The 22,676-nt window shown below is 36.2% G+C and overlaps 2 protein-coding genes across 22 annotated transcripts; both read left to right on the top strand.

Annotated features, from left to right (window-relative positions):
* Positions 1-11: 11 nt before the first annotated feature.
* On the top strand, positions 12-3,037 carry LOC131674697 (bromodomain-containing protein 3-like). 2 transcript variants are annotated; one of them, XM_058953530.1, is made up of 4 exons: positions 12-324; positions 1,203-1,250; positions 1,413-1,610; positions 2,016-3,037. In XM_058953530.1, the coding sequence occupies exons 2-4, from the start codon at positions 1,215-1,217 to the stop codon at positions 2,259-2,261; spliced, it is 480 nt and encodes a 159-aa protein (XP_058809513.1). In that variant the 5' UTR covers positions 12-324; positions 1,203-1,214; the 3' UTR covers positions 2,262-3,037. The 2 variants fall into 2 exon arrangements, with proteins under 2 accessions (XP_058809513.1, XP_058809512.1); XM_058953529.1 differs by lacking the exon at positions 12-324 and adding an exon at positions 643-829.
* Positions 3,038-3,406: 369 nt separating this feature from the next.
* Positions 3,407-22,670, top strand: LOC131674694 (homeotic protein female sterile). 20 transcript variants are annotated; one of them, XM_058953509.1, is made up of 17 exons: positions 3,407-3,627; positions 3,820-5,217; positions 12,554-12,826; positions 12,995-13,040; positions 13,478-13,519; positions 15,664-15,912; positions 15,994-16,617; positions 16,848-17,024; positions 17,763-17,840; positions 18,176-18,271; positions 18,353-18,454; positions 18,575-18,720; positions 18,798-19,177; positions 19,446-19,799; positions 20,301-20,459; positions 20,876-20,995; positions 21,085-22,670. In XM_058953509.1, the coding sequence occupies exons 4-17, from the start codon at positions 13,008-13,010 to the stop codon at positions 21,237-21,239; spliced, it is 2,715 nt and encodes a 904-aa protein (XP_058809492.1). In that variant the 5' UTR covers positions 3,407-3,627; positions 3,820-5,217; positions 12,554-12,826; positions 12,995-13,007; the 3' UTR covers positions 21,240-22,670. The 20 variants fall into 20 exon arrangements, with proteins under 20 accessions (XP_058809492.1, XP_058809490.1, XP_058809507.1 ...); XM_058953512.1 differs by lacking the exons at positions 3,407-3,627; positions 3,820-5,217 and adding exons at positions 6,494-6,510; positions 11,246-11,371; XM_058953510.1 differs by lacking the exons at positions 3,407-3,627; positions 3,820-5,217 and adding exons at positions 10,881-10,935; positions 11,246-11,371.
* Positions 22,671-22,676: the final 6 nt, after the last annotated feature.

Raw genomic sequence — 22,676 nt, 5'->3', positions numbered from 1 at the left:
TTTTACTTAAGATAGTACATTTTATATAATAGGTATATTTTTTTATACAACGTATGGAAAACTAAACTTTTTAGTGCAAGTTGTTCTTGAAAGATGCGCTTTTCGCACAGAATGTTGAAAAATATATATTTCTATGGTAAAATGAATCATCCCAAATACTGTTTGTATAAAATTTGTATTCACTTAAATCATTTCATTCTACTTTCTTCTGCAAGTATAACAAAAAGAAGTCATTGTGGTAGATATTCTAAATTAGATTCCAATGGATTTAAAGAGCATTTATTAACGGGCAAAGAAACACGGATTTAGTTAACAACAATTCAGGTAAGAATAAAGTATTTAAATTGAAAAGAGTAGAAGAATATAGAGAATTACTTGCAAAAAATATATACATTATATATATGTATCTCAACCGTATGATATTTAAAATAATTAATATTGTATAATACGTCTCTTTTGCCCCGGAAAATTGCGTGTGTCACTTATTTTCAATGTAAGTACGGGCAATTACAAATATTTTTATTAGTAATTAAAATACAATTTATAAAGTTAACTGCTTGACCAGAGTCAAGTCACGCGGGCAACATACTATCAATCGCGATTTTTTACATAAAGTCGTTTGCCGCCATTGGCTGCCACTAAGGGACGCCATCGAGTTGCCGGCCAATCCTCTGATATTGCTAGCTATATTCTGACCCATTATACAAAGAACAGCTGACGTTCAAAATACTTTAGGTCAATTAGATTTTCTCAGTCTCTTCTGCACTGTTTACGTCGATTGAATTGATAACAAAAGCCACCTCGACGTCACCCATAAAATTATTGTCAGGTATAATTACATTTCTGAGAAATATTTATTATTTTTACGTAAGATTCCTTATGAGCTTCTGTGAATGCCTTAGTTCGTTGTGTAGCGAAATATTGGGATATCGAGTAGTTTCCGAGTTTTTTTTGTTCTAGTTGTATTTTATTACTTCAAAAATTATATTTCTACATACAATGCTTTAAATTTCTTTAAGATTTTGATATTTTTTATAAATTATTTTATTTCTTTTCGGCAGTAGTTTTTGAGCTTTTCGTATGCAGGTATTTCGATGAACAGGTACGCACACAATAGAACAGTGTACGGACACACACGCACACATACATACACATACATACGGCAGCGTTCCCGAGAAATCATGATAGACTTTCATTTTCAGAATCGACTTACCATGAGCTCGGAGGATTCAATCAGGCAAGATAACAAAGTAAGCAATTGGACTGATTCCTAATGTTTATACAATTTCAATTTTCGCATTTCTGCGAAATAACACGATACGACTTGTTTATACTTGTGTCATATTTCATGTTCCTTTATTGGATATTTCGTTTCATATTAATTTATAATAACAAATTTCACGAATTTCCAGCAAATTCCACTGGCTGAGCCACCTTGTCAAGTTAACAATGGTGTCCCAGTGTTACCAGTCCGTCCTACGCACGACAGACCAGGTCGATTAACAAATCAACTTGATTTCATTAGCAAAAATGTATTCAAGCCTGTATGGAACCATCGATTTGCATGGCCCTTTGAACAGCCAGTTGACGCAGTGAAACTTAATTTGCCTGTATGTATTGATACCTTAATATCATGTACTTATACTCCCAAGGTTTTTTCCGTTCATTTTGTTAAAAATGATTCGAATTCGTGTTGAAATTCGGATTATCATTTGCAATTAAGAACTCGACCTATAGTTAGAAAATGTTTTGCAACCGACTCTAAAGTTTCGAATACTCTATGTAAATGAATTCATGCATGTGTCTTTATTAATTAGAACTCATAAATTAACTTCAAACATTTATTCTATTACATATATTCGATTAAATGATTCTAAGGATGAACGTTAATTCTTGAAGATCGTATTCAAATAATTCGATTCTTAATAAAGCGAGCAATAATTGTTTTCATATATAATTTTATTCTTTAAAGCTTACAATCGTTATACTAATTGACTTCCGTATGTCATGAGCAGGATTATTACAAGATTATAAAGAATCCCATGGACCTAGGAACAATAAAGAAACGTTTGGAGAATCGATACTACTGGAGCGCAAAAGAATGTATAAGGGACTTCAATCAAATGTTCACCAATTGTTACACATACAATAGTTCAAACGAGGATGTAGTCTTAATGGCGCAACTCCTTGAAAAGACCTTTCTTACGAATATCGCACAAATGCCGAAAGAAGAAGTGGAAATTAAATCTTCGAATGTATAAATAACTTACTCTATCAGTGATGACCGCGAGTGTATTCAGAATTTATACCCAACTCGAACGAATTAACGTATAAAATGACATCGAATAACTGTTGTAAGAAAGACTTGGTCTAGTTACGTTTCAATAATATGACAGAAATATTTATTTCATAAGATAGGACATTTCTTAAATTGTCATATTTTTATTATTTTTTAAATAAAATAAATTACGCGACACTCGACTTTTGTACTGACGTTAGAAAACATTTTCGTGAAAAAAGTTGTAGGCCATTTTTTATACTTGTATAAACTACGTAAAATCCATGTGGTTATTTTTATTAATATTACAAAGTTAAAAACTATAATAGAGTTTACTGAATAATGTTTTATTTTCACTTTATTTAATTTAGAACAGTTTTTGTGTAGAAATACATACTACTTTGTCCTAGCCTAGAAAAGATTCGAAACTTTTATTTTGTATAAGATATGAAATAAAGTGCCAATGTTAAGAAAGCAATTAACATTTACTTTTTGGCTCATATTTTATTAGCGAATAAGAACATTTTTGTTATCAAAATTGTCAGACGCGATAATGAAATAATTATATAACAAATTAAAATTACGTAATAAGTAGCATTCCATGGCTTTACTGTTAATTATTTCACCGTTTTCAAAAATTTCTATTGCATATTTTAATATTTACAAAGTCTTAGTGAACTGAGATTTAAATCAAGAAGATTATTTGTTATATAAAATATTTCATTTTAATTCAAGTGTTAAAACCGTCTTTTGTATAATAATCCGTAATGAAAAAAGTTAAAATAAAAATTTGACTAAATATTTTAATAAGTTTTACAATTTGTTAACATGTTTTACTCATTTTAACCATAAGAAATATATAAAAGTGCTTTACAGGAAAGTAATTCAGTTTTGTCTACTTTTAAATCTCCGCGCGCAATGCTGATCTCCAACATCCTCTTATAAGCCTTCCAGTAAATTCCACACAATCGTTCTGATAACACTTGATATCTTATTGGTTGCCGTGAAGGACGCTACCGATCATTCTACCAATCGCGTGAGCCCATACAAGAATACATAGCCACCAAAAGTTAGAGCCACCACCAGTGGCCGGAAATATAAGAGTTAAACTCGTTGAATTGATCACCACGGTGTTCAAGCGAGCAATATTTTCGGGGGCCCGGGGAGAGAAAGGTTGCCGTCCTCGAGACTTCGCGACGTCCCGAGAAAATGATCTCGCATTCGCTATTATTTCGCGAGTAACGGAAATATCACGGTGTTCGAGCGTTCGGCTACAGGCCGTTTTTTCGCGCGTCCTCCTGCAACAACATTCCTTCTGACGGTCAAGTCGCTCGGAGACCCGTGACACGGTAGCCATATTTGACTTTCGTTCCTTCCAGTATGACTTAGTTAAAATAAACGTCTAAGCATTTAACGTTGATAAGTTACGCGAGTTTTCATAGTCGATTGTTTGATAAAATTCGCGCAAGTGTTTTAATCGTAGTCTTGTCATTATTTTTGTGTGATTCCACATTCATAGACTTTGTTTTTTTGTGTGGCAGGAAGCAGTCTTCTGCGCAGCATGTTTGGTGTGCACGTCTCGTGTGCAAAAGTTTTTATATTTTGAAAGTACAATTGTAAGCCTTTTACGTCGTTAATAACGTTTTTTAAATTTATATTTTGTGCTCAGTGTGTCGAATTTTTACTCTATCACGGTACGGTGAAATTTTGACTGTTATTGAGACGCATAAACAGGAAGAAGGATCTCGGGCAGAATCGGAATACTAGTGAATAGTAACGAATAAAATTGTAAAATATTGAATAAAAAATAAAATATAGTCGAATTTTAATATTTACATTATATTTCATGAAGTATTCTAGACGTCAATCGCATACCAACATCTTACGTAATATAAAGATAGCGAAAGTTAGAGTGGATTATTATTTCCCTGTGTGACGAATAATTCACGAATGATTTTCCTATAAAAATTTTGACAAATCTATACGTTAAATAAAAAATAAAACGATTACGTGACAAATCACACGAACGATCAATCTACTCGCGTAGTCTTGTAAGCCTATAAAAATGGCCGTCGGCGAGGCGCGCCGCGTCAGTTTTTCGCCTACTACTTACGTACGACGTTATTTTTTCGGTTATAGAGCACCACGTTACGCTACGGACAAAGCAAAAATACAAAACCATTGACGTTAACACGTACACACTTTGGGCTTCCATGGGTCATTAACCTTTCTCTCACGATTATTGGTAATAAAAATACACACAAACTACGAAAAAATTTGAAAAAAGCCTTGTATCTTTTGCCATGTTTATCAAGCGGTTTGTTAGAATTTCTTTGACGCCGCATGATGTGTACGAGGCACCTACGCGACCTTGAATCCTATAGAGAAGTTGCTCGCGAGATTGAAAGATTGATCATCAAGTGCGATTGTTGCGTTAACGCACGCGCAATAAGAAAAAAATAGAATCTCGCTGTGATCAACCAATATAGACGCTTAAGCGTTGCTGTGGTTCATAGCTCGTGGAGGTGCCTTGATCGCCATGTTGGAACACGCCTCCCCCGCTCTTTAGTGAAGAAACGGCAGCAGCCGTGGCGCTGTCGGTTTTCCGTGCAGCAGTCGCGCGTGTGCGTCCCAAGCTTGTGGACTCACCGAACGCCGCTCCCGCCGGCGGTCGATTCAACATCTCGCCGCTCAGTTACGATCATTTCTTTTTGCGCGCGCGAATTCGGCCAACATCGGCGTGGGGTGGTTAAATGCGCGGCAAACAAGTGCTGATTGGATTACCACTTAAAATCTCAAACGAAAGACAAGCACGAAAAATCTGTAAACAATAAACGCAGAGCCCCTTGATTTTCGTGTGAGACAGTAGCTAGAAGGAGAGAGACTAAGTAAGGGCACAGAGTGTGGAGAAAGAAATACATAACCACGGTGCTCCTTTGGTAAGTGCGATAAGTTTGGAGGTTATGATCACGTCAGCTGTGCGCGCGGAATTCCGATGCGTGAGCCGAGCCGAATTCCTTCGCGTGTCATCATCCTCGCGCGGCGCGACCGTGTGTATTCAGCAAAGGAAAAAGGGAGAAATGAAACACTATGATACGACACACACACACATTGTCGCACGCGATGTTAAGAGGGACGGGGGGAGGGGAAAGAGAGAGAGGGAGCGAGTGAGCGACAGACGAATGACCGTCAGCTTACCAACGTGCAGTGATGAAGCGTCATAAGAATGATGTTTGCTTGAAAAATTTCGGGTGTATTTATCGGAGCGCCGCTTTCTTTCCCTTTACGAATTACAGTTTTAATCTGGCTTTTTTGTTGGAAATATGATGTGATAATTTTTGTAACTGTGATATTGAAATTTCTAATTATTGATAACTTTTTTCCAACAGTATTCTGCAGTCTTTGGCATTCAATTTATAATATTATTCAACAATAGTTTTAGATTGTAATTTTTTATTTAAAAATACAATAAATAAACTTTCATTTTCAATGATGTTTACCAGCCGTTTATTTCACCGTTTCATTAGATTCTTAACTTTGTTGTAATTTTACTCGGGTTGATTGACCAGTGGTAAAATTATAACAAAGTGTTGATCAACTTTTCAACCTATTTTCATTTTGTTTCAAGTACTCTGTTGTGTTATTTTTCCATCATCTAGGCCTTCGTTGTCAGATATGCTGTGTATTGGGTAATGATTTTTTTCACTTTTTTTTCTTATTTATGACGATTTTTATATTCCTGAACATTTTTTCTTCAAAAACGGTCTTTTTAACAGGTATATATCGCAATAATCAATTAATTTGTTTTCTTGTTCAGGAATTTCTATATTAGTTTGAAGTTAAAAATTGTTTATGTTGCACGTATTATCGATTTCACTTTTGCTTTTGAGAAAACAAGCCGCTACATCGCTTAAAGCAGCTTCGAATCGCCGTTAAATCCTTTATCAGTATACGAAACAAACAATCCGTATCAAGCATCAATCGCTGCAAGAAAATCAACAGATTCTCATCATCAACGGCTGCTTCTCGCTCGCGCAGTCTCGTCATCGCGTCAAGCTGACAGTCATTCACCGTTCTGCTACTACGTCATCTATCTCTATTTCTCTTTCTCATGCGCGGAACGCTGGAATTCGGACGACTCACGGAGTGCCCGCAAGCGAGGGGCGGCACTGCTCTCCGTGTGTATCGAGTTTCTCGCGTGTGTCGTCGATGGAGATGTGACATGGATGAAGGTTTGATTGATGCACCCAATGTGTGATAATGAATTTTTCGTCGCAGAAAATATTGTGTCGAGTGTGTTAATTCCACGGGATCCCGGGTCCAAACAGTGTTACTGCGGACTTCGAGAGCGTTTATCTATATGATGCACGTGTGGTGTGTGACTGACACACGGGTTTTCCCCATGTCCTTCCTTTTTTTATTCGGGCGATCCTCAGGGTGAAATTAATGTGAAGAAAGAGTTGTCGATACGAACCATGGGTTTTTGGAGAGGTGAGAACATACTGAACATTCAGAGTATCGTAGACCCGACCCTTCTCTTCTGGCTGGCATAATTATCTTGTTCCAATTTCAGATTTTCTCATATTTTCATTATTCCTCTCAAAGTTTTATCTTTGCCCAAAGCTATTAAAATGAAACTTATCTTCATTTAGGGGTTTGAGCAAATATTTGGAAACATCAAAAAATCCTGTAACATGAGGGCCGTCACGAACATACACTATCTTGCATCTATATACATTCGTACATACGCGATCTCGTGCCGCGCAGTCGCTGACCAAGCACATAACAATATACGTATTGGAGTGCGACAGGGAAAAAATTACTTTATTTTCGAATTACCGTAATGTTGTTATTTTTGCATGAAATACGATGACAAAAATTGAGAGCAGATGCAATATGAAATTTTCGGGCCTCGTCAGCGCCTGAAAATTTTGTTGTCTTGCTTGCTTGCTCCTGTAATTTAGTTCATCTACTCAACCCATTAAGGCCCATACCAAAACCGCGTGGGATAGAATTAAACGAACAATACCATTCATAGCATTCATGAACAAAATGTTTTTTTTTGCCACTTAATTGTTCATAAAAAATTATTTAAACAAATTGTAAAAATTTTATTCTCTTGACAAACTAATTTCCTTAAAATTGATTAGTGTAATAAAGTTTAACAATTACAAATGACAAAAAATACGTCATAAATTATAAATGACAAAAAATTTTTTTTCACCTATGCTATATGAATGGAAGAGTTGAGTGTGCTAGCTCACACAACTTTAGTATGGGCCTTAGTGTGTCGGGTCGGGTTAATACTCGTGCCAAACTTTTTCAATAAAATTATCTATGAACAATAATTTTAATTATAATTTTTTCTAATAATTTTCAATGAAAAGTGTTATGAAATATTGCTTTTTGAACAACTAATTAACATTTTTTTTGTAGTTGTCAGGGATCTATATATAATTTTAAATCAAACAAATAAGCAAGAAAAATTTTAGTGATTTATTTTTCTCGATATGTTCGTGATAAGTGATAATAAGCACAAAACATGGATTAAAGCTACATTTTTATAAAATTTTTTCTACTCATTTGTTTAATCTCAAATGACATGCGTGTATTTCCTAATAATGTCCACAAATGTCCACTATTATGACAATTTTTGAAATTCTTCATAGCACATTCTGCATTGAAAATTAATAGAAAATACGATTTAAAGTTACTGTTAACACATAACTTTATTCAACAGTTTTGGCAAATTAACCAAATTGTAGATGAAAGTATCTTCAATAATTTTTGCTTATAAACAACTGAATTTCAACGACTGTAATATCGATTCATTTTACTAGGCGTCCGCGTTTCATGCAAAACATATTACAAAATAATTAGATGCCATTAATTTTTAATAAGGAGATAAGTAGTTTTCGTGAATATTAGGTGTTCAAGTATATGTTCAAAGTGTACGTGTGTACAATTAACACGAATCAAATCTTCAATTGTTACAGTATTTATATGAAATAATAGTATACTGAGGTAATAATCAGTTCACGAAGATTTTCCGAATACTTTCATCGTTCTTTTCATTAAAAATATGTATTCGTATTTTTACATCGTAATCGACGTATCATTTAATCTTACAAGAGGAAACTTCTCTAGATTTCATCAATTTAAAACAAAAGTAGTTTGTACTTTTGAGAAAATCTGCCTATATACATGTATTTTAACACGCTGATTAACACACTGAATCCGAATTCAAGGTTGGAATTGGGTATACAGCCTCAAAATTCTTGGTAATTCTTGGTACTTTCAAAACTAGATTCTCCTATTTTCCATTGGAATAACCGAGGGCTTCGTTTTCAAAATGACGGAAATTTGAAGATGTATGTATGATTTCGATCACGGGATTGAATTCAGCGCGTCAGAATACATTAAAATAGATGGATCTTATCAAGAGCATAGATTATTTTTATTTTTTGTGGACTGGTATTCTTCAATAAAAAAATCAGAATATATTTAATTTACTTAGTAGGTGAATTATTATACTTATGGAATATATTAATTAACAACTAATATTAAGCTTTTTTCTTGCTATCAATCTCGTGACTTCTGGTTATTTTTTTATTTAGAAATGTTGGATTTTGACCTGTTTACAAATCTTCTAGGTGTTATAGCTAGTCAGTATCGATTAGTTGTATTCGTACATAAAAATGTGCATATTGCATCGGATGCTGTTTAAAATTATATTACATTCTTTAATTCTTCTTTAAATAGTGACTCTAATTTTTATAGCAATTTTTTATTGAACACTTGTTTTTTTCTCTCCAAAAGAATAAATATTTCGCTAATAGTTATTTCCAACTATATCGTCTAAGCAACTCTTCGATTTGTTGTATTATTCCTTTCTTAATTCATACTTCCATATTTTAAGTTTCAAAGTAAGTGCTCTTAATGTCTCTAGTTACTATCTTTTGACAAATTATGAATTTTAAATGAAAAAACTTGAAACCTAAATAAAAATAAGCAATTTGACTTTCGAATATTTGTGTATGTTCGTTTCAGACTAATACGTTTGACTTCGGTAAAGTCTGGGGGTAGGTGAGATAATTCTTGAAACTTGCTAGGTCGAAGCGCTCCCCTAATGCGACTACCTGAGCTGATAGTCTCGTCATTGTTTCACCAATTTTTGCCATGTACGTTAGGAACGTGAACAGGAAAACAACAATTTTGTTTTCTTGAACTGTTATTTAACTTGGAGAATATTATCGTCTTGAATTGTTATCAATTGATTATTAATATAGAAAGGCGGCAGAATCCAATTGAAAAAAATGCTGAGACGGATCCGTATGCGAACGTTGATTTTTTTTTTTTTACAGTCGAATTGACATTGTGTAGGTACTTGCTAAATTTATGTCAGGTGATAATCTGTCTTATAGTATTTATTACTATTACAAACCTCATTAGTACAAATGCTAATTGCACGTTCATTGCCGCTCATGAAACTAGCGGCGAGACGGTCGGGCTAATCTGGCGCCGTAGGGCGACGCAACGCTTTTTAACATTTACCAATTTTTGGGAAAATCGCTTATCCACGTCCTCAAGAAGTGGTCGTAAATGCCAATTCCTAATTAAAAATCCATTATTTTTCTGTTCATCAAATTTTTTTGACAAGCTTGTTCTCGCAATTATACGATTTCTTCATGGCGAGTAACTTTCCAAACAAACTTTGACTCAGTTCAAAAGTTGATTGTCCGCGAATTAATGAATTTGAAGAAAAATCACTATTGGACCTAGAGTAACAACGTGAAAAGCATAGTTCGGTCAATGTAATACCAGTCTCGCTAGAGGTCCGCAATGCTTCTAAAAATATCTCATTCAGTGTTACGCGTAGTCCATTCAGTCATTATATACCTTGAAGAAGAGAAAGATCATCACACACAGACAATCAGTCTTCAGAAATCTTGGGTCACACCTCTAACAGCACAAAACTGTTCATCAACAAAAGTCTCGAAGGTCCCCCTTTAGGCGCACCTTGCAAAGGTCTATGACCCTTGCGTATCTCTCGGCCAGGAAGAGACACTTCGTAGTCAAGTCAAGTATCCATCCCACCTTCTGTCTCTCTCTTTCTCTCTCTCGCATCAGGGCAAGTACACGCATACACACTGTACATACAAAAAGAAAAAAAAAGGATCGAGAGAGAAAGGCCAACGGTTCCCGTGCGCGAGCGCTCTCCCAATGTGTTTTCGAGTGCGTGTGAGTTGTGTGTGTCATGCAGTAGAGCTGGCTGCTGCTGCCCCCGCTTTGATAGTAGGCCAGTGTCTGGTCTGGCGCGGCGCGAAATCGCCGGCGGTTAGTTGGCCTGATGCGAGTCTCGCGGCTGAGGGTATGCATGTATGTGTGTGTGCGCAGGTATATGTGTGCCGCAGCGCGCGTAGAGCCAGCCAGCGACGACGGTTGCGGCTGCGGCGGCGTCTGTGTAGCTATATATTCGTGGTCGGTGTGTCTGTGGCAGACTGGCAGCGCAGGTCTGGCGTTGTGCGCGTGCGCTTCAGTCCTCCCCTCCATGCCTTCCTCCCTCTCTCACGACACAGCACCGCCATGTTGAATGGTCGCCTGAAAAGCTACGCCAAGTCGAGCTGCCGAGAAGCGAGTCTGAAGCCCACTGTCCAGTAGGTTGTAGATCTTCTCTGTCTGTTGGTATTTACCCTAGAGCTTCTGCCTCGTGGTCTGTGATATAAAGTGAAGTGTTTTCAGTGGTGAATGTGTCGTTTTGAAGGCCCGGTTGTAGATCGCGCGCGCCCGCTATAAACGCGACGCGTGCCGCCGTGGTGTGTACGTGTGTCTGTGTGTGTGGTTCAGCGCGGGACTCGCGCCGCCAAAAAAACTCTCACCTAGTCCCGTTATTCCATCCTCCGGGCCTAATTATCATCTCACATCAGTCTTGCCACGCTGAATTCATCGTTGGACTAACTTTTCCAGTGGGCTTTTCCAAACCACCGTGTACTCGTGCGTGTGGGCGCGGGTCTCCACTTTGACCCTCGCATCGCTTCGTCTCTCTCACTCTCCCACGGCCGTGGCTCTGCTGCTTGCTTGCTGCCTGCCTGCGTACGTATAATATAATTGTGTGCGTGCGGACACTGCGTCGATTTTTTGCGGATAAGATGCCAGCCACGGCACCAGATGCAATAGTTTTGCGATAAGCGCCAGCTTTGCGTGTAATATCATGGCTTGTAACCTTGAACCATTGCAAACCGATAGCGTTAAGCTAAAACGGATCAAGTGTGTGTTCGAGCGTGCGTCTGTGTGGTTGTCTATGTTCTCTGCTGTTAGTCTATAATGGTACATGAATGTGGGGTGTAATGTGATGGTTACTATGCTTTAGTTTGTTTTGGATAGTTGTGTGGCCATGTGATAGATTCCTTTGAGTTGATTATCAGGATTGATTGTTCATTAGATGATTATTTGCTAATTCAGCAAAATTTTAGGTATAAATGAAGCTGTAGTTACAGCAAGAGTTATCTATATTACAAATACTCTAAACTAAATGTACCTTTTAGACATTTTGACGTTGTTTAGTCAAAGTAGGTCACAAAATAGAATGAGATACATGCATAATGGATTCACTCCACCAAGTCGCTCGATAAGAAAACCATAATTTAGTAAACTCTCTCTTGCATAGCTTTTATTTTCTTGAAATTTTTTCTAGTCTAATCGTACATTGAATCGACTCAATATTTTTCATATTTTTATATTGCAGGTGGCAAGGGTTAAGCTTATTATAAAATCTTAGATGCGATATGAGATACAATATCTAAATGCTTATGACAGGAAATTTCCAAGTTGATATTGAGCAGGTGAAATTCCTAGATTCAAAGCATTTTTTTCTTTTATAAAATTCTATCTGTAATATGGTTATAGTAATAATTCTTGATATTTCCATCATTTCTTAAGTATAGCTTTTCATGACACTAGAGGATTTCCCATTATTTTATTTTATTTTATGCGTTATTTTATAATTAATAAATAATTATTTGATAATCTAAAGAGATTTCCTCAAGTAGGAAGTATCAGCATCAAAATTACAAGTTGATAATGTACCCAAGGTCGACTGATTTATATAAAAATAAATAGGTTTTTGCATCATAATCAAATATGAAACAGACAAGCTGTATATTCTGTATGTTTGTTGTGTGAATGCAAACATGAAAAATTGATAATTATATTTCAAATAAAATCTGAGTCAAATTAAATATCTAAAATTCAATCCAATTCATTTTTATATTGCAGATGTTGCTAGTATTGCGACAACTGATTGGTGGTAGGGAGAAAACACAGGGCTAACATTCAAGATCCTACCTTTCGGTAGACTTGATTAGTGTTATGCATCTGCACCATCAATCTCCTTGGTTCCATCATCTTGGCGACCAGTTGTTGAGCTATTATGCTCTGTTCAGAGTTTGTTTTTATCAACTAAGCTGTTGATGAAGTCTTGTACAGCTAATCACCAACTTATAGCAGTTACCTGCTACGTAGCATTTATGTACAATATTTGTCAAATAGGTTGGTTTACTCTCTACTAAATGATGTTCGTTAAGCTATAGATTTATCTAATTTTACTTTTAGATAATTAGGTAATTTAATATTATTTTAGATAATTTAAGAAAAAATTCAATAAATAATCAATGTGTTTCAATAAATAATCGAGTTATGTTGTTTTGTTTGTTTCAGAATTGAAGCCAAGATGCAGCAGGTGGATACACTCTCGCAAAACTCTGTAAGTATCAAATTAAAATTCAATTTATTACTCATTTCACCAATAACTAAGAATGCAGCATCATTAATTCACTAACTATTTGAAAATCTAACATTTTCTCATTATTTGAATTACGTCTATTGTAAACAAGCCCTTCAGATAATGTACTATACTGTAAATTACTTTAAATTGATATCACTTCCACATTTTTCGTTTGAAATCACTTAATTAAAAGTTAAAATAATGCGTTAGGTACAATATTTAAGTAAAAGTGAATCTGCATACTATTTTTGTTGAAATAATTTTCTTTTCACTTTTAAGTTTTAGCTCATTTTTGCATCCTGTTACCGCTTCTAGGAAATCCATTAGGCTTGAGTAACAGCCTATCCTTAAAGGATAGGATTAAGTACTTGTAAAATAATTCCCCCGTTTGACTGAATAGTATGTATGAATTACAGTTAGATGTGGAGGAGCGAGAAAGGCTGTGTAATATACCGAAGGTGAGAAGCCTTGTTGATTATAGACTGTTGTAGTATGTCTCAAAGATATATGTAGCCCGTTGCAGGTTGTTACAATCAGTTTTGAGGGTGTAAGTAACTCATTTTCTTGAAATTTGATACAAATATTGTCTTTATAGTGAACTTTAATAAAAAAATATTAGACTATTATGGTGAGTGGGCCAACAGTTACAAATAATTTTAAAAAATTGATTAAAATTTTTCAAACATTTATATTTCTGTAACTATTAGAGCTATGGATATTGATTCTTTCCTTTCATAACCATAATAATTATTTAATAACAATCAAATCATGAGTTATCGAAAACATCTTTTCAACAATAATCAAAAAGTTATTAATATCAAATGATTGCCACAAATCTGAAAAGACACGGATATCAGAAAAATTTCTCCAGCCTGGACAAAATCATGGAAAAATTTTGGAAATTTTTTAGAAATTAAATATATCAACCATGTTATAAACAGATAATTATATCACAAAAACCGTACTTTCTAACTCAAAAATTCTTTCTCAGTTAAGATTCCTTAGACTTTTACTAAAAGAATCAACGTTAAAATAAACAGAGCTGGCATCAGCAAGGGATGATAGCAAACGATGAACCAGTCTAAGTCGACCGTGCCGTTGTTGGCTGGTTAATCTTTGCTACGTGCCTAGTCTACTTGACTTTCTTAAGAATTGCTGCACATGAAATATCACCATAGTAAAATATAGGATTACTAATAAGTGCATATTCAACACCGCTCATCAAACCGGTCACGGGACTGTCGGCTCAGACCGGAGTCGCGGGGATCGAATTCATAGAGTGGATATTATAGGAAAAGGCAGTAAGGGATGATGGCGAGTAGCGTACCGATTTAAATCGACCATGCCGTCACTGGCCAGCCGACTATTGTTACCTTTCGAGTTCGATGGACGATGTCGAACATGCACTTAGAATTCATTCTAATCGGCTTTACTACGGTAATATATTGCAGTAAATTTAACGAATCCTTGCGCTATTCTTGAGGAAAGTCGACTAGGCACGTAGCAAAGATCAGGTCTCAACCGTTTCTTAGATGATGTCCGCACTCTTAATTTTAACACAGGTTTTTCAGAAAGAAGCCCAAGGATCCCGCGGAAAAATAATTTGAATGATAAAAAATAGGTATTTGAAGATATAGTTTAAAACTATAATTTTGCATTGATACTTTAATAGTTCATGGTTGTACCATTATTACAGAAAAAAATTTATGTCGATAACTTCACCGATCACGGAGATATAAATGTTTAATAAATTTTCATAAACATGTTGTAACTGTTATAACTGTTGACCTGTTCAATAAATTTAACTGCTATATGGACAACATTTATACCACGTTTCAGGAAAATGGTCACTTGCACCCTCAGATCTGATCGTAATAGCCAGGAGCGGACGATACATATTATTGCTAAGTGTCTTTGCTTAAGACCGTGCCGACTATCTTTTTTTCTCATTTACCTTCATGTTTGGCCACAGACTTTTTATTACAACATGCAGCAAATCATTGCATGGGAATCTCTTATTTATCTAAAACTTCTCAAACATTATTTTTTCATTAGCAAAATCTGTCGCTCTATACATTTTCTTTTCCATGCTTATCTACATAAAATATAAACAACACAGCATTTGGCGTGAAAGTCTTCATGAATTTCATTTGTATATTGCAAGGCTTTTATATAATTGAGGTACTGGACTGTATATAATTACAAATAATTTTCTACAGCTTGGTATGAAAGTATTATAATTTTACAGCCAACTTTGCTCAAACTCTTTCCTCTATGTCTATCTTTTGTGCATGCATGTTCTCATCCTCGACATAGCAGTAGACAATTCATGCGTTTAACTAGACAAAACCTTTATTAACCCAACAAATACTAACCATAGTTGTAGTGTTTTATATACAATAGCATAAGCATAGTCCCCGTGAAACGCCATTGACATTTTTTTGCTATGCTATATGCACAGTTTACGGACAAATACAGTATCAGATTAAATTTATAGAATCAGAATCAGCTTTATTTTGAACAGTAGACTAAAAATATTAAATGCTAATGAAGACACATGGAGAAGTAAGAAAAATAGGGTTTGCTTGATATGTTATTACAGACGAGCGCCCCTGGCAAGGCATCAACTGCGCCAACAGCTCCTGTTAAAGAGCCGCCTCCACGAGAGGAGCCGCCTTTGGAGCCGGTCAACGGCGTTGTACAGCCGCCGGTCGTTCCTCCGCCGAACCGACCCGGTCGAATAACGAATCAGCTTCAATTCCTGCAAAAAGGTGTTATCAAGCCACTATGGAAGCACCAATTTTCGTGGCCTTTCCAGCAGCCTGTCGATGCAAAGAAGCTCAATTTGCCGGTAAGTTCTTTCGATTACTCCATTCGAAAATTGAACAAATACTCTAAATAATAGAAATTAATGTGATATGTGCCGCCGCAGGACTACCACAAAATCATCAAACAGCCAATGGACTTGGGCACGATAAAGAAACGCTTAGAGAACTGTTACTACTGGAGTGGCAAGGAATGCGTTCAAGACTTCAACACAATGTTCTCTAATTGTTATGTATACAACAAACCCGGCGAGGATGTGGTAGTGATGGCACAAACATTAGAGAAGCTGTTCCTCACGAAGGTTGCACAAATGCCAAAGGAAGAAGTGGAGCTGGAACCACCAGTGCCGAAAGGTCCAAAGGGAAAAAAGCCTGGAGTACCAGCTCGCGTACCCGGAGTACCAGGTACACCGACGACACCTGGTCGTGGTAGGCCGGCATCAACGACGACCGTGACGTCGAGCGTACCTAACAGTATGGCTGTGCCACCAACGGCTACGACAACCGGCACCACCGGCGCCATTCCGTCGATGCCATCACTAGGCACACAACCGCCCGTCTCCGTACCCGGCAGTACCAATACCACCACGATAGCACCGCCAACCGTTGCAATACCCGGCGTTACCTCCATGGTCACACACAATTCCCTGCCACCGCAGGTTGTACCTCCAAATACTGGTTATCATGCGCAACCGGTTATTGATGCCCAGGCGGCCACTTTGGCACCACAAGTTAGTACATTACCTAATTTATCTGGTTCTTAGACAGTTTCTAGATGTTTCTTAATATATCGGTTAACAAATACTTTCCTGTGAGGAAATTTCGTTTTTTTTCTCAACATGACAAGCAAATACATCGACAGATGGCCATTCAGTTTTAGCTCGTGTCTTTTTCTATACTGATACAAGTAAACATGGAAATGAAGTTTGTTTACTAAGAGTAGATTTTGCTAAATATACAGGTACCGACGCCGGCAACGGTAATGCCACCTTCACAACCCGCCAAACTAAAAAAAGGCGTGAAGAGAAAGGCTGATACCACGACTCCCACAGCTAATTCTTTTGACCCCTTGTATGCGCCATTGGACAAAAATGCCAAGCTTCCCGCAAGACGAGAATCTGGCAGACAAATTAAAAAGGTAAGTTTGACTCTTTCGTCCTTCATTGCCATTATGGTGTTAATCATATTGTTCATTATTTGTGATGTTATTATCATGTTTAGGGTAAATGTTTATTGTGTTAAATTGACTGATAAGACTAATTCTTATATATTCAAACGTTGCTATATTGCTTGATCCATATATAAATTAATCATTAAAAAATTTTGATCAATGATAAAACTCATAACCATGATATAATCGCATCGGCATTAGAAACCGCTAAGTCTACAAATTATATTATAATTTCAGCAATGTTCATTATTTACATTTTCAAAGATATATTTTAACTGTTCATTGTTACATTCGTATTGCTAGCAAATCACAAGTAATTTTTGCAAAAATAAGGCAAACTTCAAATTAATTTTTGCAACAACTTGTAAAGTTATTCCATCAATCAAGTTAATAATAATTAAATGGGACTAATTTGCTAGCGACCTTTTTGAAACGAACCCACCCCTTTCAAAATCGGTTGAACCGATTCAGAAATATACGCAAACATACACAAAAACATTCATGTCGGGTACAGAACTTTCTCTTTTTTTTAAGTCGGAAAACAAAATGTTTATTCAATGCTTAATTTTCAATGCGAAAAACTATATAAAAAGAAAAGAAAGGTTAAACTTGTACGAGATACGTGTAAACGTGAATGGTGCATGCATGAGTAACCGTTATGCAAAAACATTACGCACTAACAGTGAGTTAATGGGGCTGTTTCAGCCGACGAGGCAAGCGGAAGACGGCCTGGTGCCGTTCCATCAGGCCAACATGCCCCTGATGGGGGCTATGGCCCAGCAGGTACATTATCATTTTTAGCATCTGTCAAATCATTGGCTCTCATTTTATTGTGATGTTCTCTGCCGCTTTTACATTTTTTTTTGTTTATTGAATTTCATTCCACGCACACACATACATCCAATCATTCGTAGTCATTTTAAAAGTTTATCAACATGAAACTTAAATTTTTGTTTCTTATCGGCTTTTTTTATTAGTGTGTGCTTGAGGTTTTGCATTTATAATTTTTTCCGTTGTGAATTGAACAAACTAAAAATTGATTAAGAATATATAACTTATTCTACTAATACAAAAAATAGTCCGCTTGACATTAGTGAACAATTTTGATTTGTTTACAGCCTCAACACACTAGTGGTAAAACGAAGGACAAGTTGACGGAAGCTTTGAAATCATGCAACGAAATCCTGAAAGAGCTATTCTCCAAAAAGCACTCGGTAATTATAATGACTGAACTGTCATTGTACTTGATTCGGAGATAGATACTGGTATTTTACTTCATTATGTTTCATATTCAGAGTTACGCGTGGCCATTTTACAAACCGGTCGATGCGGATTTGTTGGGCCTTCACGATTACCACGACATCATCAAAAAACCTATGGATCTTGGGACCGTGAAGGTGGTTATTTTGTTTTTTATTTAATCATATTTAAGCAATATTTTTTTTGGCATACAAATTTTGTTTGCGTGATTAAGAAATATAGTATATAGGTAAGATTTTGTAATATTGATTTTATAGCAAAAAATGGATAAAAGAGAGTACAATTCAGCATCGGAGTTTGCCGCTGATGTACGACTCATATTCACGAATTGCTATAAGTACAATCCACCAGACCACGACGTGGTTGCCATGGCGAAAAAGTTACAAGATGTCTTTGAAATGAGGTCAGTAATCTTTATATTGTGTAATTGGCGAAGTATATAAGTAGCGTAGCGTCTAACGAATATTTTTGTTAAAATAGGTATGCCAAAATCCCAGACGATTTGCCGATGGGAAGTCTGGCAGTTTTGAAAGGTTCCGACAGTGATGTTAGCAGTTCAGTATCTGAAGATTCGTCCGAGTCGGATGATTCCGAAGAAGCAGAAAGAACACAAAAGCTTGTGGCTTTGCAACAGGAGCTTAAAGCAATGCAGGAGCAAATGCGAAAGCTTGTGGAACAAAGTGGCAAGAAAAAGAAAAAAGTAAAGAAAGAAAAGATTGGCAAGCCAAAGCCCATGGGCAAAGATTTGTTGACTGGCGGTCACAGTGGTGCCATGAAAGAGCTAATGAAGCCAACCGGTAGCTTCCGTGGCGTGTCGGACAGTGTTGGTGCTAGTTTAGCCAATGTATCCCTTGGCGCAGGTAATTTATCATATAATTAGTTTATCATGTGTTCAGTTGTAGTTATGTCTCTTAACTATGCCTCACCTCATTTTCACTGGGACTTTATTTCGATGTGAGTCAGACGCACAATTTATCTGACACACATTCGTAAAACATTAGTCGCAAATAATGAAGACAATATTCACATTTTCACACCAATTCTTATTTGTTTGTTTTTTTCAATTATCTTTTTTAATGAAAATTTGCAAAAAACAAAAGACGAAATAAGGCCCCATTGTATTTACAGCTTCGATGTACGGATACCCGTACAATACTTATCCTTCTGTGCCCCCAGGCCATCATTTGCCGCCGAGTGTGGCCGCGACGACAGCTCAAGCGGCAATGGCCGCAGCTGTTAATGCCGTTGGTATGAATGCCAAAGGTCCCAAGGCCGGTAAAGGCCGCGGTCCTGGCAAAGCTACCGCAGCTAATGCTGCTAACAAACGGCCAAAGGCCAATAGTCGATCAGCTGGCACCAAGAAGAAAAATGCCACAAATCAACCGCCACCTATGGCGTTCGACTCAGAAGATGAGGACAATGCTAAACCAATGTCCTATGATGAGAAGAGGCAGCTAAGTTTGGACATTAATAAACTACCGGGTACGTTATCTGGCCAATGATTAATGAAATCGTGGGTTTTCATATGATATTTCATTCTTGTGAGATTTTCATGATGAGTGATGAATCTATTTATTGGATGTGTGATAATTTTAAGTGCAATAATTTTTAGTCGTCAGTGCAAAAATAAATAACTAAAAATATTACTTTTCATTCCAAACCAAACAATGGAAGTTTAAGCAGTATTACATTAATTAATGTAGGCATAAGCTAGCTTATAAATAATGTGATTTTTGGAAAATCTAAATCTTCAATTCAAATGATTTTACATAGTTAAAATAATTAAGCCCTCTCTCAAACTTATAAGTATACCACGATTATATAGGCAATTATACAAATAATAAACAGTCAAAAACTGTAAAATATTCTTACGATTTCTAACGTTAAAATCATATGAAACTCATGTCACAGCCTTGCATTATTATGAAGCACATTAATTTTATTTTCGTTTGTTATATTATTGTTTTTGTTTACTCCCTACAGGTGACAAGTTGGGTCGCGTTGTACACATAATACAATCACGTGAGCCGTCGCTAAGGGATTCGAATCCAGATGAAATCGAAATTGACTTTGAGACGCTGAAGCCATCGACGCTAAGAGAACTCGAAAGCTACGTTGCATCTTGCCTGAGGAAAAAACCACGTAAGCTTTATTGTAAGTTCCATACCAACGTCTATTCAAGGATTCGGCACGTTTTTCATGATTCCTGACCTGCCGTTACAACTGCACACACGATTTAACTTATATTTTTACTAAAACATTGTATGTTTGTAATGTACGTTTCCTTTATCCATTTTATACAATAAACTACGTTGTATCGTAGTTTTATATTGTTATACTAACGAAAAAGTGCTGCAGTTCACCCTGGATTGACGTTTGTGAGTGGGACTACCTTTATTCTTTCTTATCGTTGTTAACTAATTAATTATTTTACCTTGATTTTGAGTAAGTGTACAAATTAAATGCAATTTTGTCCAATAAGTTATTATCAGTAATATAAAACAAACATTTGCCATGAGAAATAAAATTGTGCTAACTATTATTTATTTTGTATACAGATAAAAAAGTCAGTGGTAAATCCAAGGACGAACAAATGGCAGAAAAGAAGCAAGAATTAGAGAACAGATTACAGCAAGTTACAGGGCAGCTAGGAAATGCGAAAAAGCCTATGAAGAAAGGTACGAATTATAAAAATTCGATGATTGCCAATCAACAAACAGTTTTTAATGATGTTATAATAATGAATTGTTACTTTGCAATGTTACAGACGAGAGTAGTAAATCGACGGATGCAGTAGGCGCCGGTGGCACGAGTGGACCCTCAAGATTATCGGCGTCGAGCAGTAGTAGCAGCGACAGTGATTCCAGTAGCAGTTCTCTCTCGTCAAGTTCCAGCGATTCGAGCGACAGTGAAGCAGGTTAGATATAAGCCTCATGTAAAAAAACAAACTGTTGTCGCATTATATGCTCGAAAAAGAGACAAAACTATACGAATTGGGGAACAAATTATATCGGAGGTGAAAACAGAACGAGCTAACTAGGTGCTTTATGTGCGCGGTTACTCACGACTGTTTGTGACTCGAAAATGCTGAAAGCAAAGAAATATAAATATATAAATATTAATTTAATCCTTTAATTGTAAAGGATAGCGAAGATTATTTTCCGGGTAAGACTTTGATTTAGAGTACGGATTATTCGCTATATAAACTTCGAGATTGTTGTGGGAAAAGAGTATAATCATTGACTTATACGTTTGTGACAAGCATTGACAATTAATTGTTCACATGCTGTCTTCTTCCCCCGCTGGGTTAATAAGTAGATTTCTTTTTTCATACGCACGCGAGTTTACAAAAATAAATGAAGCTATATTATTGTGTTTTGGGCCGTTGTGTCGCATTCATCATTTCGACAAGCATAACTTAATGATCAAGCGTTACTTTTTCTTTATGTTTTTTGTTAAATGCACGGATATTAAATTAAAAAAAATCGACACAAAAAAAATGAATGAAAACAAATAACAATAATAATAATAATAATAATAATAATAATAATAATACGGATAATCAAACGTGAAAAGCAATGTTTTTTGGGTAAGAAAGGGAGAGAAAAGCAGCGCACCTAGCCACGCAGCATGATCAATCGGTTTTTAAAGCATGTAACTTTTGTACGCACCACTTAGTGAACTTTGGACCAAACTAGTAGAATTTCTTGTTTTTTATATAAGAAAATTTGTACACTTTTTTACTCTTACAAACTGGGATACCAATTATCCTAGTTGAATTATCGAAGTAGCGTAGTTTTTTAGATAAAAAACTTAGAATATGTTATTTAGTACAAAAGATCATACACACAATTGTATATTTTTGAAAGAAATAGTTGTAGCATCATGGCGCATCTGTAATCGTCATCATTGCAGTTATCTGTAAATATAGTAAACGTCAGAAGCAAGAATTGATTGAAAATAATTTTTTTAAATTGCTTCTTGATCATCACGCGCGCACACACACGCACGCACGCACACGCACGCACGCACGCACGCACACACACACACACACACACACACACACACACACACACACACACACACACACACACACACACAATCCGGCGTTTGCTTTGATATTTTGACTCCGGAATATAAAATGCGCAAGAAATGCTTCCTGGCGTGGTGGCTGCTTTACGGAAATATATGAGTTTGATATATATCAATATTAAATCTCATTGAGTCGCGAAGTTGAACTTTGTTTGGCCTTGGAAAACAGGCTAAGTCAAGTTTTTTTTAAACGGCAATATTATTTAGTAGTGAGAGATAGAAATAAATACGAGGACGGGAAGATTAGGAAAAACACGCGCAACACGA

The sequence above is a fragment of the Phymastichus coffea genome, unplaced genomic scaffold (genome assembly GCF_024137745.1).
Source record: "Phymastichus coffea isolate CEN01 unplaced genomic scaffold, Cenicafe_Pcof_1.1 PCOF00280, whole genome shotgun sequence".
NCBI lineage: Eukaryota > Metazoa > Arthropoda > Insecta > Hymenoptera > Eulophidae > Phymastichus > Phymastichus coffea.
The sequence above is the reverse complement of the archived record's forward strand: the minus strand, read 5'-3'. Positions and strand labels throughout refer to the sequence as shown.

Coding starts and splice junctions, on each gene's coding strand:
- LOC131674697 (XM_058953530.1), top strand. CDS start 1,215: ATGAGCTCGGAGGATTCAATCAGGCAAGATAACAAA. Junction 1,251..1,412: donor CAATCAGGCAAGATAACAAA/GTAAGCAATTGG, acceptor ACGAATTTCCAG/CAAATTCCACTGGCTGAGCC. Junction 1,611..2,015: donor CAGTGAAACTTAATTTGCCT/GTATGTATTGAT, acceptor TGTCATGAGCAG/GATTATTACAAGATTATAAA.
- LOC131674694 (XM_058953509.1), top strand. CDS start 13,008: ATGCAGCAGGTGGATACACTCTCGCAAAACTCT. Junction 18,272..18,352: donor TATTCTCCAAAAAGCACTCG/GTAATTATAATG, acceptor TTTCATATTCAG/AGTTACGCGTGGCCATTTTA. Junction 20,460..20,875: donor TTGCCTGAGGAAAAAACCAC/GTAAGCTTTATT, acceptor TTTTGTATACAG/ATAAAAAAGTCAGTGGTAAA.